Source organism: Amblyomma americanum, chromosome 11 (genome assembly GCF_052857255.1).
Source record: "Amblyomma americanum isolate KBUSLIRL-KWMA chromosome 11, ASM5285725v1, whole genome shotgun sequence".
NCBI classification, from domain to species: domain Eukaryota; kingdom Metazoa; phylum Arthropoda; class Arachnida; order Ixodida; family Ixodidae; genus Amblyomma; species Amblyomma americanum.
The window spans coordinates 20,290,264-20,307,528 of NC_135507.1; the positions used below are offsets into that span (position 1 = coordinate 20,290,264).

General features: G+C 48.3%; 2 protein-coding genes across 3 annotated transcripts in view; one reads left to right on the forward strand and one right to left on the reverse strand.

The window, feature by feature from the left end:
- The window catches only part of LOC144110619 (vitellogenin-6-like), a 143,836-nt gene that overhangs the window by 44,066 nt on the left and 82,505 nt on the right, over positions 1 to 17,265 (reverse strand). The gene's annotated exons all lie outside the window — the stretch shown is intronic.
- LOC144110621 (A disintegrin and metalloproteinase with thrombospondin motifs adt-1-like) overlaps positions 7,811 to 17,265 on the forward strand; it is a 66,985-nt gene continuing 57,530 nt past the window's right edge. Inside the window, exons 1-2 of the mRNA XM_077643646.1 lie at positions 7,811 to 11,219; positions 12,214 to 12,362. Of these exons, the coding sequence (XP_077499772.1) occupies positions 12,249 to 12,362 (114 nt within the window). The 5' untranslated portion in view covers positions 7,811 to 11,219; positions 12,214 to 12,248. The remainder of the gene's footprint in view (positions 11,220 to 12,213; positions 12,363 to 17,265) is intronic.

Here is a 17,265-nt window from a genome sequence, read left to right on the forward strand (position 1 = left end):
GTTTTGTGACAGGCTGCTCATCTGTCCACCACCTGGTGGCCAGGTGAGCGCCTGCCCACCGTGTCAGTCGGCAGCTCAATTAATCGTGAGAGGTTTCTCGGCAAGAGCAACCTGAATCGCAACTCAACCCAAGCAACCCGAGTCCCACCGATGGCAGCACCTGCCTTAGAAGGGCAGTGGCACATCGCTTGACCTTTGCACCACTGCACCAGGACTGGTAGGAAGACTCCTTGGGATCTATGGGATCTATCAATGGAGTGAATAACCAATTCCGCATATATGGACACTAACCCATTATCGCTATCCGAACAACTGCCATCCTTCACGTGAACTCTGGATCTGAACGCTGGACCAGAGGTGGAAACCGAACTACTAGTGCACCTAATTAGTATTTGGTCTGACTACGCAAATCGACCACCACTTTTTGTCCTGCAGAGGATGTAGTTTGGATGATGGCCATGATGATCAAGGAAGATGGAGCGGCCAGAAACTGACTTCAGAACATGAATTTGCAGAAAATGTGCTGGACAAAGACTGACGCATCCAGTGTTATTAGTAATAACGTGCGCATACGTACAAAAGTATCTCTCATGGAGCTAATCATCCTATAATTACGGACTACTGACATTCAGTGGCCTCCGACTGTTTCGTGCTTTAGAAACTATAAATCGCCATTACAAACAGCTACCGATACCCGCTTTGGAAGAACCGTCAGTCCACACTGTGACAACTATTGAGCCCATATTTTGGCATGTGTGGCACATAGCAATGAGAGAACAGCTTACCAGTCACCTTCTAATGAAGCCGCATACCCCACTGCCACTCAGAATGAAATGTATACGCATTACTCCACTTCTTCCTCTCTTTCCAGCAGCGTAGTGTATAGGGGTTTTTTGTTTTCTTTCAACACATTGGCTTTTCAGAGAAGCTTCGAACTTTTTTATCACCACTTGATATATCGATACCCAAAATAAAGAGCCGCAGTTTCTTTTATTGCCTTTTTTTCTTATTCTCTACATTGTTTCCCCGTCAGCTGCACAGAGTGGCATTTCTGTGAGTTAAACACGGTTCTTGAAATCTCGACGCAAAAGCACCCGAATGCGGCTGATCGGATTCATTTAACCCAGTCCTCCTGATTGAGAACTGTGTCATTTAATTTTCTGCACACGTACACTGTTTCATACTGCGATGTGAATAGACGCAACCGTTACACGTAGCGCGAACTTTGTTTCGAGCGCATATATACTGGACATATATGAAGCGCTACGCCTCTCGCCATACTGGCGCTGCCTGCATAAACCGTGTTCACAATCTTTTTCAAGCTAAATAACCTGTCCGGTTGTTCTTCAAAGTGGCATCGAATTGTTCTTTTCACACAATAACAACAGTACGCATATCCCAAACAAAAGGATTAGAGAGTGTTAAACATTCTAAGAAAGTAGCATGTCATCGCGTATACCACCTATTTGAACGACTCAGGGTCAAGATGTACTTGTACTGTACAATGTGGCATTCTCTTCACTAAAGAATTTTTCAAATGGAGCACCCGTCTTGATGGCCTAGTGGCTTTGGCGTTCTGCTTCTAAGCACAAGGAGGCTGGTTCGCCTCCCGTCCGCGGCGGTTATGCGTAGCTTTGGGACGTTAAACTTCGCCTCACGAGAGCGGAGGCCACAGCGGCACGCAGCCTCGAATTTCCCGAGGGCAGCTCATCATCCAGTTGTCTTCGCAATACTTGTTCCTTCGGTGAACAGGCCTCGCGGATGAGATGTAAAGTGTAGAAGCGGGAATAGAGCTGAGCAGAGAAGTGGGAGGGGGGGCGGGGGGGTAGTTGAATCGCCTTGTCAGTGACCACTCGACCACACCTGACCTTTCTTTCGCATAGGTTCACTTTTTCTCAACGAACTTGGCGTGTCCGCGCCTGCCTTATGGCGTACGTGCCGCACCCGATCGACAGATGGAGGTAGGGGCGCACCCGGGCATCGTAACTTAACGGCCGAGCGGGGCAGGCCACTTATCGCTCCTCTCCTCTCTTCGACGATCCAGCGAAAACAACCCGGGGCGCTTTCGCCGAGCCGGCTTTGAACCGCCCCGCCACACCCTCGGGACAGAACGGCGACCAGGGTGGGACGGTTCGCACGAAAACACGTGCGCTCCATGTCATAAAAGCATTTTTCTTGTTAATAGATTATGATAGAATGTACTAAAATAAAGGTTAGCGATGCCCGCTTAGTACAGGTGATTCTGAACTGATTCCAGTCCGTTCAATTGCCCACCACCTAAGGCGCTTTCTAGCTGGCCAGGCCGTACATATCTTTGCACATTTCCTTGGTATGTACAGAGTCTCAATTGCCGTCTTTCTTGTACGTGTTGTTCAGTCGCAACCGCCAGTGACCGCAGATCAGATACAGCAGATGCTTAGAGGAGAGTCACGTGATCCAGCTAGTTTTGTTTCTTTTTTTCCACCAAGGACTCATGTCGGTGTGGTCAATGCCCACCGGCCTTTCTATATAAAACCGGTCGCCGCCGAAGCCCGGAGAGCGTCCAGGCATAGATAACGAAAGTGTTTTCGGACGCGTACATAATCTGCCTGCGTGCTTCCAAAGATAGGCTTTCGAGGAGCACACGAAAGACTATTTTGGGTGTTTCTACCCTTTGTAGTTTTCGTTTCTTGTTTCGAGCGGTGTCTGCCGGTGTCCGATCGCAAGACATCGCCAAACTATACCAAGATGCAGACTGCCGATGTCCCCTTGTTGGCAGCGACCGGCCTCGCTGAAGTTTGAGTAGCAAGGGACGCCCAAGGACAAACTCAAGTGTCACGCTATTTTCCGTGGGAGTTGTTTTCATGCCGAACGCCAGGCGGCTCTTCAAGATACAAATATGTTAGGAGCATGGTGCGAGTCCATAGCCATATTAAAGGCTCTTCAATACGAGGTTCTCCAATGTCTGTGCTTTCCATGGCCTCATTTCGTTATTGCCTTCGTTAACGTAAAGCCCACCACCTTTATTGCTTTCGACATTTTGTGACCTTTCCAGCCCATGTTTCGGGCAGCTCATTTCTTGTTATTATTGAATAAATGCCGTATCTGCATGAATATGATGCGCTGCTCCTGAAGGTCAGTTCACGGGGTCTATTCTCAGTCCCAGCGACCGCATTCAAGAAAGCCCCTGCATTGCTATTTCGGTGCAAAGAAAAGAGTTCCAAAATCTCGAAATTATTCTGGAGCCGTACACTACGGTGTCTCTAGTTTTTCAAGATTTTAGTTAATTCCGTAACAAAAACACATAAATGAAATATCATTATTGCGGAGAGTGCTTCTAGAGTGCGACCTCAATAGGTCGTCTTCGGTGCCCTTGCAAACTGATCGACCGCTGTGTCTCTGGAGTCCGAGATCATTGTCAGATAGCGACGCTAATAAATGCACAACCTATCTCTGTGATGCTAACCAATGCCGACAGGGACCAGGCGTTTTCCGAAACGGCAAACGTTTTCCGCAAGGCAAAATGCAAATAAAGAGCGATAAACTATACCGGCAACCAATAAGCTCAGTCGTGAGCAAGGTTATATAGCACAAAAATGCGAACTTTTTGGCTTTTTGTCTGCTAAATCTGAGAACAGTTTTTGGTATTATACGGCAAGGAAAACTGTACTTAAAGAAACGGCAAATAAACTGTGTTTCTCAGTTGCAAAAAACGACGGAATTGTGATGAAAATGCGACAAATATTTTCTAGTTTTGCCGTAGGGAAAAAATTTGCGGTTGTTTTATAGTAACTTTCGTAAGTACTGTAGCTCTTTTTGTTATAGTTTTCTGTAGTTTGTTGCTTAATAGTACTTTTCTGTAGTAGCTGAGCAAAAATTCTGTTGTCAGTAGAAAAGTTTATATTTCTGCAGAAGTTTTTGGTAAAAAACATCACGAAAAACCTTTTGTAACGACAGAAATTTTTCTATTCTCTTTTTCGACTAGATTGCCAGTTATAATTATGAACAAGGTAAGTTATAGGGCCAGTTAGTTACGGTATTCTATAGCCACAGTGCGACGAATGGGGCACGGAAGAAAGGAACACACGCAGGCGCACAGCGCAGCGTTGTGGTGTGTCCCTTTGCAGTTAAGTATAATTATGGAGTAATCAATAGATGAATTCACAAACCTTGTTCTCTGTAATACTACGCACGACTTTATGCAGTTATATGCCTGTCGCTTAGACTTCCAGATACTAAAGGCTCCAGGATCAGTATGCAGTATTCCAACATTGCCTCAATTCAATCAAAGCCTGCCGGCGGTATACCCTCCGTGTGCGATTTTCCGCGCTCTTAGAACATAATTCTTTTCACTGAGCTGCCCTATATTTATTACTCAGCAAGGGACAAAAAGAAAACACAAGGTTAGCAGAGACGCACAGAGGTTCGCCCAAATCGCCCCCGTATGTAGGTCGTATAATGGGCCGAGAAACCGCAGGGATGCACGCGTGTGTCTCTCTACGGGGACCCGCCGTCCCTTTTCTTGGTGTGCCTGTGACCGGCTGGCACGCATTGTCAAGCGCGGGCGGAGGCCCCACTTCACTGTTTGCGCTGTGGTTGTTTTCTACGTTTGTTTTTGTTTTGATTTGATTTTGCTGTCGGGCGCGGTGGCGTCCTGTTCTGTCTGCGGCGTTGCCTCAATGAGCGGCTACCATTTTCTCCGGCTGGTGCTCCGGCTGGCCCACGCCGCCGACTTACTGCCACCGCCCCCCCCCCCCCCCCCCCTCCCGCCGCCTTGACGCAAAGCCCGGCTCAAATCTCTCCCGACGTAAATAACAGTGGCGTAAACACACAGAGACCCACAGACACATGACACAGACTTTGGCAACGAGTATACTTCTGTCCATTCGAATACAGCTATTCGCCAGTGGTTTAGTTTTTCTTGACATCGCCCCGGTAGTCTTCCTCGTGGAGTTTTAAAAAGTAACGCGAGCAATCAGGAGCGCAATCCGGGACGGATTGAATTTTCTACGGACGAAGCGCAGGATGGTGTGCTTCGGAGTTCGTCAGTCAGTTAGGTTACGTACAGAAAAAAACAATTTTCCCAAAGGTCTCTTGTCAGCCTTGCCCTCTTGTAACATCCATGGTAGCCCACCTGAGGAGGGAGGACCAGCGTTTACTTCACCGTGAACAGATGTGGAAAACTGGGAATGCATAAACCCGCCGCGGTGGCTCAGTGGTTAGGGCGCTCGACTACTGATCCGGAGTTCCCGGGTTCGAACCCGACCGCGGCGGCTGCGTTTTTATGGAGGAAAAACGGTAAGGCGCCCGTGTGCTGTGCGATGTCAGCGCACGTTAAGGATCCCCAGGTGGTCGAAATTATTCCTGAGCCCTCCACTACGGCACCTCTTTATTCCTTTCTTCTTTCACTCCCTCCTTTATCCCTTCCCTTACGGCGCGGTTCAGGTGTCCAACGATATATGAGACAGATACTGCGCCATTTCCTTTACCCAAAAACCAATTATTATGGGAATGCATAACGAGCCGGACGATATGTCCCAGAACAAAGCCCTCCCCTTTCCCCTAAGCTCTAAACTTTTGACTGAGAGTGTACAATCTGAGCTCCTTACACAACCCTCCAATAAACCCACTGGAACCCTCGGCTTCCACGCATGCGGTTCTGTCTGGAGCCTTTAATGTTCCGGTTGGTTCATTGGAGGGCTTTGTTTTAATAGGTTCCCAAAGGGCTCAACAAAATGTTTCTTATTAATGCGATGGCATTGCAAGCCTCCTTGGGAGAAAAGGAAGCCTCCTTGGCAGAAAGGGAAGGGATAAAGGAGGGAGTGAAAGAAGAAAGAGGTGCCGTAGTGGAGGGCTCCGGAATGATTTCGACTACCGGGGATCTTTAACGTGCACTGATATCGCACAGCACAAGGGCGCCTTAGCGTTTTGCCTCCATAAGAGCGCAGCCGCCGCGGTCGAGTTCGAATCCAGGAATTCCGGAGTTCCCGGGTTCGAACCCGACCGCGGCGGCTGCGTTTTTATGGAAGAAAAACGCTAAGGCGCCCGTGTGCTGTGCGATGTCAGTGCACGTTAAAGATCCCCAGGTGGTCGAAATTATTCCGCAGCCCTCCACTACGGCACCCCTTCCTTCCTTTCTTCTTTCACTCCCTCCCTTATCCCTTCCCTTACGGCGCGGTTCAGGTGTCCAACGATATGAGACAGATACTGCGCCATTTCCTTTCCCCAAAAAACCAATTATTATTATTATTATTATTATTCCGGATCAGTAGCCGAGCGCCCTAACCCACAGTGGCGGGTTGATCGCTAGACCGCAATATTTTCCAATTGTAGAGACGCGTCCTTAACACAGGGAGCTGCCATGCGTCTAGGGATCCATTCACACAAATTACATCGTATTTCGAAGGCATTCTTTGCGTAACAGCCAGGGTTTACGCTTGTCAATAGGCGGCACGGGGAACATGCGGGTGCAAAAGCTGCACGGTCCGCCCGTCCGCCGATGGGTATTGCACCCTCTATATTCCGGGTCACGAAACTATTATTCGCGCGCTTGCCTGACACACTTTTCCGCGCCAGCAAAACAAAGAAAGCGGAGCGAAGACGGCCCAGGTTCAAAGCACCGTTGTCGCGGTTTTGTCACGTCCCTCGTGAAGCGGTTCCGATAGGATGGAGAAAAAAAGCGAGCAAAAACGCGAGTCAGCACTGCCGCGATCGGGTTGTGCCGCGGAATTCGTCCCAGACCCGGTTACGATGACGGGTGGCCTCGGCACGCGCAGGCTTCAACCACTTCGACCCGGTCGGCGTTTCCGGAGATCGCTGCCGGAAAGGAAGCGCGACTGCGCAGAATGTGTCGCTGGTGGAGAAGGTAGAACTGCTCACGACTCGACTCTAGCTGGGTTTAACGGAATGCTGCTAGAGCGAATATTCCCCGCCCAAATAAATGTGCCACTTAAGATCTCCTAATCAAAAACCCGCATGCATCCTGCAGCCAGACGGTATAGCAATGCCGATGGTGGCGCCGCCTATGATCCGTCTGGCAGATATCAACGATGCTGTGCAAGTTTTGGTATGTGCGTTCTGGGTTGTTCGAGCAGCTCTCTAAATTCTCACAGTTGACGCGATAGTCAACCTACCACTGAAATGATATACTGTGGTTAAAACTATAGTGATGACCGGTCTCATGCACAGCCTCTCCCTATTTGTGGTTACAATAGTGGCAGCCGTTATGGGTACGATTACCACTTTATGCGGACATGAATCGTAGCGTGAAAACCTTTAGACATCAGTGTTTTCTTAATATAATATACAACAAAATCACTGATGGCCTCTAGCATGCCGTATTCTACTTTCCCTGTTTTTCTTGACATTTTAGATTTGTGTAGATACGGCACATTTCAAGCTGTTATGATGTCCTCTGTTCATTTTTTGTTGTCTTTTTTTTTAATTGTATTCCTATTTGCCAAATATGTATACATATTCCTTTTCTTTCTTGCATAATATGCATGTACTGGTGTGCCTAATGTCATTGTTTTGTGTGTAATTGTTTTGTACACATTCGGTGATTCCCCTTACTGCCTGAACAACCAACAAGCACTCTGTGCTTAGGTTGGCCAGGAAATCTCATGCGCTAAACAAAGATGAAGAAACATTGGTTTGAAAAAAACTAGTATCACAATCGCGCCTAATAAAATTAAACTGGAACATCACGCACCATATCCAAGACCAGGTTGCCCAGAACCGAAAAAAAATATCAAATGCCTATCCAAGACTCTGCAAACTTCAGCACTAGAAGGTCGCTTAACCCAGCCTCCCTATGGCGAACGAGACGACTGAGCACATAGCTAATTCCATAGGAGCATCTTGAAGGATCTGCCGCAGCCCGAATAAAAGGTTGACAACAGCGCATCAGGTTGGCGCTTAATTGACGCTAGAACTCAGCATGGTATCATCCTGGCTTGCTTGCCACCTGCCACCGGCAGCTTCGGCAGCGCGGACGCACCCTTCCTCCGTTGTTAACCTTCTTCTCATCGCACATGCTTGCCGGAATTTCCAACCTTATCTTCGTAATCCCTTCTCGATTCATGCCTGTGCGGCTACAATAGCAAATCGTTTCGTGTGGTTCCTCATGTCTCACTACACGACGGCCAGGCGGAAAAGGGAGAGGGCGGACACACGCAGTCCCGTATGCCGCTGCCGCTGATTCGAGACAACGTTCGGGCAACGGCACGCGGATGTATCCAGTGATGGACAGATTAATATGAACAAGGCTTCGACGTTCCAGCTCCTCCCTTACGCCGCACAAGGGAACCAGAAAGGTTTCCTTCGTTTATGTGCAAACACACTAAGAACATTTGATTATATGTGCATACAAAACCCACACAGTTTCTCTTAGGAATGCTTCAGAAATGGTTAATCCTCCGAAGCGGGGTACACATTATTTTGTCCCATGATCTCGATTCATTCTAAGGCGCAAGAGCAGCTTTGAGCAAAGGACACCATGACACAAGGTGTTTGTCTAGATAAGGCGTGGCCAAAGACCTATCTTCATGGCGTTTCGCACCTCTGACAAGCCGAGCACCTAGCCAGGCGAAATTTTGTATTCATTGTATCATCGGTGGCTGCCCGGCATCACTGGGGATCAAACCCCGTACCTCCCGCGTACGAGCGGAATGCTCAAACAACTAGGACACCGCTGCAGTGACTAAAATTCTTAACGGTACTCGCCCTTGGGCGCCTAACGAACTCGCTGATAACGAGAATACATAACGAACGAAAAGAAGACAAGCCTAACGTCTCATATTTCCTCACCTTCGCTGCGATGAGCAGTGGCTGCGTTACCAGACCGATGCAGGTCGCAGGAAAGTGCCGGATACTGTTCTTTTTACTTTATCAGCCTAGTATTTAAAACCGGCACTATTACTCGAATGTACATATATTAGGGTGGGCATCTATAAATAGAAATAAATATATATTGTTCCAGTCCGCAACTCGAACGGCAAATCGCCAGCTGGATGGAAGGAAAACGTATATACTTGTGCGAAAAAGAGGCCTGATGAACACTTATATAACTTGCGTAGTTCGCTGTGTCCCACCGTTCTCCGTTTCACCTTGTCTTTTTCGCATAGCAATCGTATTTGCAAGAATAGATCAACTGTCCAGACTAAAGTGTTAATTGGAACGAAGGACTAGGGCCTGATAAGAATCGACCTCAAATCAAAGTGCTATACAAGCATAGCAGATCATAGCTTTGGCCTATATTTAATTCCACCCTGAGTCAGTTCGACACTTATAAACTAATTAGGTTTTCCTCTAGATGCACGCTGAGAGTGTGCGCGTCTCATAGCTTGGGCTCTTCAGTATAGAAGCCGACTTGCTGCAGCGCCCCGAAGGTTCTACGGGTAGCCTTCGTATCAGTGCGATCCACTCCGCCCATTTCCCGAAGCCCCTCAAAAAGAAAGCAGCTGGGCCAGCTCAGATGGAAGGGCGCGCTAATGTTTTCTTTCCTGCACCCTGGGAAAAGACTTAAGGGGGGCGCCCCTGTTTCATCTTCCACTTTAGGGGAAAATGAAACTTTAGGAAGCGGTCCATAGGACAAACATACATGAAGGTCAACTTGCGATTTGTAATAGGGTACTTTTCGCTTCCTGACAAGAACGGCCAGTGACTCTCAAAGAGTTTAGGCCCAGTTTTAGAACCAGTTCAGCAGCCATTGTGCTACTGACTGTGCTTCAGGATTTGGACAGCGAGCAAGACGGGATTTTGTCGCTTTCTGAACCGTCAGTCGCGTGTTACATCAAGAAGTTCGGGTCACTGCCTGTGTGACATGCACATTTTTGAACAGCCGCATATCGACGGTGAGATTAGAGAGCACTTCTAATTTACCGACGTACAGTTGTCCATACCCCTGCCTAAAGACCACTCTAACGGCGAACCGGTGACTACCTTTGTACCATTTACGAGTTGCATAGGGCTCGAAACCTTATCTTATCATGCAAGCACATTCCCGTGGATCGTGTTAAAACTCCTATTTTCTTTAAAAGCGGTATCATGCTAGCCTGGCAGCGGTAATTGTCATAGACGCACAACAAAGCGAGCCGTTGGAGCGTTCTAGACAAGTATGTGGATTACTGTACGAGCAGCAAGGCAATCTCAGCAGCCAACGAGGAACGCGCCAGCCAATCACGAAGTTCCCTTGCTCAAGCTGCCTAATGCGAACCTAGCCTCATATTGTACTTTGGCGAAGCTTCTCGCTTTCGATATGAATCCGCGACTACCCTCGATGTCAACCGCAAAGCCGGCGTCGCACCTCGGACAGAGTGATACCGAAAGGAGCAGAGAAAACTCATCGCGCTTTGTTTATCTAGCACCCCTACTCTGTGCAGCCAAAGGAATGTCGCTAAGCCATGTCGTCGCGCTGCACCAACCGACAAATTCGAGCTGCTTTCCGCTGGAGCACTGGAGGACCTGTAGGTAAGGCAGCAGCAGAGGTAGGCGCTAAATATGCATTCGCGGTTCCTGCTCACTGGCATGCTCTAACAAGGCACGCTTTTCTCTGTACATTAAGACATTGAGAGAGAGAGAGAGAGTAGCCCGGGCTGTGGCGTGGGAGGGGGAGCGGTAGAAGAGGAGGATGGTGGCGAATTAGCTGCGCCTATAAGTATATGGACGGATGGTGAACCGGGACGCTGGCAACGTTCAAGGTGCAAGATCGGCAGCGGATGTATGGCGGCGGTTGCTGAGGGGGGGTGGGGATGCCGAGAGAGGATGCCAGGTAGATGGAGAGGAGGATCTTCTCTTCCTCAGTAGCCGGGTGAGGAGGGTCGTTCGGGGGCGAAGGAGGGCGCCTCTGGCCTCTGCCAAATCGAGGACAGGCAGCGGGGCCCCCCCAATGGACTCGGAGCTGCGCGCTGCACTCTCAGGCGACGGCAGTAGTGGGAGCAACGACGGGCAATGAAACCGGCGACGTTGGAGGGCGAGGGCTGCGTTTGAAAAATTGGCGCCCAAGAAACGTCGTCGCCGCGTGGGTTTTCTTTGGCGAAGAAAAGTGCGTGTGTGCTCGTGTGGTGGTTGTAGCTGCGGACGTTGACAGTATACTTACTATCTCTTTAATTCGACTGCCGTTACTGGGCGCCACCGGTTTGGATGTTGCGCTTCACTTGACGGCACCGTGGTGATGCCTGCGAGCAGCGTGATGAGCTGGAAGAGTTCGTGGCGAAAGTGGCGCGGGTGAATAGCTGCAGGTGAGTGTGCCCTTACGACGCATCGAGGAGGGGGCGTGGAGGCAACATTGCAAGGCTTCACGTATCACAGGTGGTTAAAGACTACGAAACATGGACAGTACTACTTTCTGCTAGCAAAGAATCCACGGGAAAAATCCTCGCAGCATTACGGGAAAACATTTTTACCAAACATAATCAAGCAGCAGCTTCCAAACATTCTGAAGGCGTGCAGTAAGATCACTAGCTGCAAAATTTTACTTGTTCGGCAAACAATAAGAAATTTGTAGGCAGCAAACTGAGTTTTATATTTTTCTATTGCTTCATTTATGTGCGTCGCCCACCATGTTAATTATCCGGGCACTTCAAACGTAAAAAAATGACGCATGCATGTTTGCTTTTGTCTTCTAGCTAATAGAGCGCTGTGCACGTGACTGGAAGTATTTTAGCACTCAAAATTTCGGAATCTCCAGTTCTTGTGTTTGGAACACTTCGGTCGTGCTACGAACCGGACAGAACTCGCGTTTCGTAATGATCCATTTATTTTCCGTTTCATTCGCGAAATACAGAGAAAAAAAAGACTCCTGTGAGCTGTGCTATATCTGCTAAGGTTACAAGTAGGGGCTGAACCTTTAGATTTATATTTGGTGAGGCGGATATTTTTCCGTGCTTATCTCAGAACACAGGTTTCAGTTTTGTTCGCCTTAAATTATTTCATACGAACGAATTAACTGTTTTTCTCGGAAACATAATGTGACATTCATGTGTGGTGAAGAATTACTTATTGTTTATCTTGGCTTTTCTTGTCAGCATCAGCATTCGTATCGGCAGCTTTTGCGTGATCTGCTTTAAAATGCTAGTTTTACGCGCCATTCAAATTTGGTATTTTTACGAAGGAAAGAGCTATGGGCACCCTTTCAATTACAGCTGAAGTTTTCTTAAATTCGGAGTAAAAAAAAAACTCATTTCTCCTTACTGTACTTAAAAACATCCGTGTCTTTCCTTGTTTCTTCCTTAGCACCAAACAGCGGCTAATTTGCCTCCGGAATAAACATGACTTCGCCGTGCGAACCAGTGTCCTCGGCGCAGATGTTTCCTCACGTACTACGATCCATATTTTTCTTAATCCTGTGCTGGAAACAGGTGTCGACGTCTACGCAGCCAACGGTGAGTGCTTAGCCGACAGGCGTGCTACTATATATGCGCTCTTCTTTTTTAGAGCGGTCGCTTTGTGCGCGCAATACAGAGGTACGAAGCTTGTTTCGAAAATACCTATTTTTCTAACCTCGGCGATTCGCAGTTTCTGTGACATCGGAAAATGAAAAAGAGGTGACATATGTTAGAAAAAGCGTTGTTAGTTCTGCCAGATTCCTCAGTTTTTCTTTACGAGCTCCTTGAGACAAGTCTGGATGAATTTTTCTCCTGTTTGGATCTCTGGCCAATCTCCCACCGTGGGTATTCGCCATCGCTTCACAACAACAGCGCTGTGCTGCCTTTGTCAGAAGTAAAGAGACCAAGGGATTTGCTTCTAAGCTGCGTAGCGGAGCACTCTAGTAGCATCCGTGGAAACCTATTTTCGGAGGGCTGAGCGCCAGGCTTTCTATAAGGTGGCCGAGAAGCGAAACCTTTGGGTGCTGAAATTGTGACAAAGGCTGCACATGATAGTACGAAAAGGATTAGAAAAACTGTATTCGAAGCCAGCACTAAGGCCCCCGTGAAAAAGAGCGCTTGCTTCGCTAAGACCCCTTAATGGTTTCCCTAGCCCGAGTGAAGGCAAGCACTCCAGGAAGAAAGGGGAGGGAAAGAGAAATAAGGAGAAGTAATGGCAGTGTTACATGAGCAGAGAATGTGTTCAGTGTCTGCCCTCATCTCGGGACAGCTGTGGCAATGAGCAGCGCCAAGCCATCCGAAGTTGTATAGCATTAGTGGGGTGAGGACAGCGTTTGAACTTTGCGAAGGACGTGTGCTTGTTCCGTGTTAAGTGAAGGGCGAGGCCGGGGTAAAATTGCGTGGTTTTCTCTAGTGTTGTGGTAGTTCTCAGCTACTTGGCCTTTATAAATTGCGGCGTCTTTCGCTGACGTTGGATTCGGCCAAGGGATTGAGGGCAGCCGGAGGTTAATTTTGCGTGCCCATTGATTAACCAACGCATTTACCTCGATCTCACCAGGACCAGGTATCCAATACAGGGTGATGGTAATGTTCGGATTGTGGTTCAATGACAGGATTCTATTAGAACGTCATGTAGGTGGGTTCATGGTAGTCGGTGTCGTAAATTGCGAATGGCTTTGCTAGAGTCTGCACACGATATGTTACTTGCATAATGCACCCAGATATCTACTCATTCTGTTCCCACTCAACGTTTATGTAATGTCAAGCGTCTCCTCTCGTTATTGATAATCATCCGCAATACTGTTGTTATTGAAAGTTGTAATCAGTAGCTGCTAAATCTCCGAATCGCTTTCGTGGGAGCACAGTCTTCAGTGAGGTATTTTGTTACCATCTCTGGCGGCACTTCTTTTGGTTTTCATACCGTCAGTGTCTTAAGCAGTGATCGAAGACACTCACTTATGCTCGCGCGCCCTCGAAGTGGGAAGAGGAGGTAGCGCTGTTGTGAGGTTTGGGGCCCAGGGATCACTTTCACTTGACACGTGAGACCACGAAATGGTTGGAAGTTTCCGGTATTTTTTTTCTCACTGCATTTAGGGTTTTAGGCCACTCCCCCTTCACCGTCTAGGCATTCAGTACGTATAGGTGACGTAAAAAAGAACTAACAAATTATTTATAAAAGAGCAGGACTCGGAGGCTTATATTCGAACTAATCCGGCATTCTGTTTCTCGTTCGTCGAGTTCAATAAAACTGCAGCGCCGGTACACGCAATTGAGCTTAGAAGTCAGCATATACCAGGCGTCACAGCTGAAGGTAACCACGTGTCGAACATTATTGGACAAAAATTTTAAATATTAGAAAATTGCAAATATTTCTTATAAAGCCTTTCCATCGCTGAAATCGAGCAGTTAAGACTGCCTTAGAGAACCAATGGGTGACGCTTTTGACTATAGCAAAAACGTTAATAGCAAAATCATCCAAGTCTGCCGACGGGAGATCTGCGTATATATTGATTACTATAGTGAAACATCGAAATATACGATAGAGTTGCATTCATACACTGTTTATAGTTCGAAAATACTTTTCTCTAGAATTGTCGGGTATGGCTTAAGAAACACTGAGTGTCCTAGTCCAAGGCAACTAACTGAGGGCTGTTGAGATTCGCATGGACTAGTGTGCGGTACTTCATCGTTCTCTAAATTAAATTCATTAGGAAAAACGAATTAGACAAAATTTTAATTATCGACTTCAGGTAGAGAATAACGATTAAGAAGTTGTATATCGCCTTGAAAAACAACTTGCTTTAACGCTTGCACCAAGGTACCATGCACTCACGCACCTTTTTTAGCAAAACTAAAAGGAAGCTACCACATGACAGCTGCTTGTGCATATCGCTCGCCTAGTGTACATGCCAACCCCGTTGGGTACTAGGATTGCTGATGGACATTCGAATTTATGCCTGATGAGCTACCTGTATGCCAGTAACTCAACGTGCCTCGGCGCCTGGCGTATGTAGCGTTTCAGGAATCATATATAGCTTTTGTTATCCGAAAGCATGAATGTTAGGAGTGCGAGTGCCCCAGGACGAATCAGCTACAGGGCAGACCGGTTAGTGAAATATAAAGGGTCTTGTTATTTTTTAAGTTTCAATCTTCCCTTGAAGGTCAACACACGGACCTATCTAAGTATAAAAAATACAGAACAATAAGGCGTTGGCGACAAGTAAAAAGCACCGCGTTTACACGTCAATTTTCTTAAGTATATCTCCTATACGCACACGCAGCTTTCAAAGCCGAAATATGTTGATCCGAAAGACGCGGGTTCGATCCGGGCGAGGCGGTCGAATTTCGATGGAGGCTAAATGCAAGAGGCCCGTGTACTGTGCGATGTCAGTGATCGTTAAGGAACCCCAGGTGGTCGAAACGCCCGGAGTCCTTCACTACAGATTCAATGCACATCGTAACTAGCGCTAAAGATAAGGACAGAAGAGAGACGAACACCAGACAGACACATTCAATATATAGGCAAACATGCACAACGGATCACACCCTAAAGCGCATGTGCAACGGCACCTTCTGGTTCAGGAAATGTAATTCTTTGGATGACAAAGACAACGATGGGTTGCTTACGCACGACTGTCGTTCCATGTCAATGAGGAAGGCTTCCAGTATTTCGCGTTCTTTCTGGTCTGAACTTGCAAGAATGACCCTTGTCTGATTATATATCGCAGCACATTTATCCTTAAAACGTTTGCATTGTGCCGCCAAGTGCCCCAGAACCGATAGTGCCTCGACAGCCACCTTGTGCTTCATAAGCCGAGCATTGATACAACGGCCAGTTTGGCCGATGTAGCAATTCCTGCATGACAAGGGAATTCTGTACACCACCAAATTCATTCACAACGGCGTCCCTCATAGCCTGAGTCGCTTTGGGACGTTAAACCTCCATAAACCATAAGCCCTAAACCAAAACGGTGACAAAGAGGACACTGGGGTTTGATCCCTAGTGCCACCGGATACCCACCGCTGATACAATGGGTACAAGCTTTCCCGTGGCCTGTTTCTTGGTGGGGTGGAATACTTGCAAAATGGGTCGCCGACCTCACCTTCAGAAAAGAAAAATACTTTGTGCAATGGCTCTCTTTATCCAAGGCTGCCCTTGCGCCATAAAGACTCCTCATTATCATCATCATCAGAAAGAGGACACACGGCGTATAGGTCAGTGAAGCAAGGCAGACCCCGCACGCATTTCTTCGTGCCGCATGCCTAGCTCATCAGCGTGCTTCGGAACGCCATCACAGTCCGGTGGACCCCGCATACTGAGCCGACGAAAAGAAGAAGCCGGCAGCGAACACGCGAGCACGACTGGGGAGAGCGTTGAACCTGCTCGGCGGGCGCGCTATCGGCAGAGCCATCGACACGCGTGCCTTCTCCTCCACCCGGCAGACCAAGGACAACATCGCCGGCGCGCTTTGCTTTCGCTTCGCGGGCGTCGTGTTTGCCTTTCTCGCGCTCCACCCGTCATTCAAAGCCCGACCGATGACTTTTCCTTTTATTCACTTTCGACTTCGTTAACCGGCGGCTCCAATCTGGTTTCGGGGCAAAGCGAAGAAGGGGACCGTGGGCGAGGGGCTGATTCAGAGCTGAGTAGTCGACGCGGTAGGCCGTGAGGGACAAGTAGGCTGCTCGACCACTGCCACTTCCGCGATGACTCCGCGATGTATCCGAAGGGGGGGTGACCACGCAGGTCGGACGATGAACGGCGGGACGTCGTGCACGAATACCATCCGGGACACAGCAGTGCGCGCCCGAACCTTTTTGTCCGTGTCCGCCGAACCGAGATGTCGACGACCCGAGCAGCTTGCCGCTCGCTTGTGCGTGAGTGCTCGGGCTTTGCGGGCCGCGCAGCCGGGAGAGGCTCGGAGAGGATCGCTAATGAGATTCGTCGCCCGTCATCTTGAGCGCGTCGTGCCGTCAACCGCGTCGACGGGCTTCTGGCGGCGCGCGACGTGTCGCCACCGCGCGGGGAGAAAGTGATCGAGTGTCGGGAAGCCGTGACGAGCCGCTGCTGCCACTGCTTCTGTTTAAAGAGGCGAGGACAGATGCGTGACGGATTGCTTATGCCAACGCAGGGTTCTGTCCGCAGACAGCGTGCGCTCTTCAGTGTTCTATGCCTAGTGTGAAATGAATCGCAGTGATGCTTAATTTGTTTTTTACAGCTACTTGTTGGACGTCACGTGAAACCAACTAACTCTCCCAATATCTGAGTCCATGACATCGGGATATAGAAAGAAATATAGCCTTCGGTTCTGCTCATTTTTAAGGGATGAAGACGCTGATGGTGACATCTATTTTTCAATTTTATTTTTTGCATTTTTATTTGACTAAGATCCCGGACAGTTATTCTTCTAATCTGAAAACCTGCCATACTAGAGTGAAGGCAGTGGTGCTAGATTGGTATACT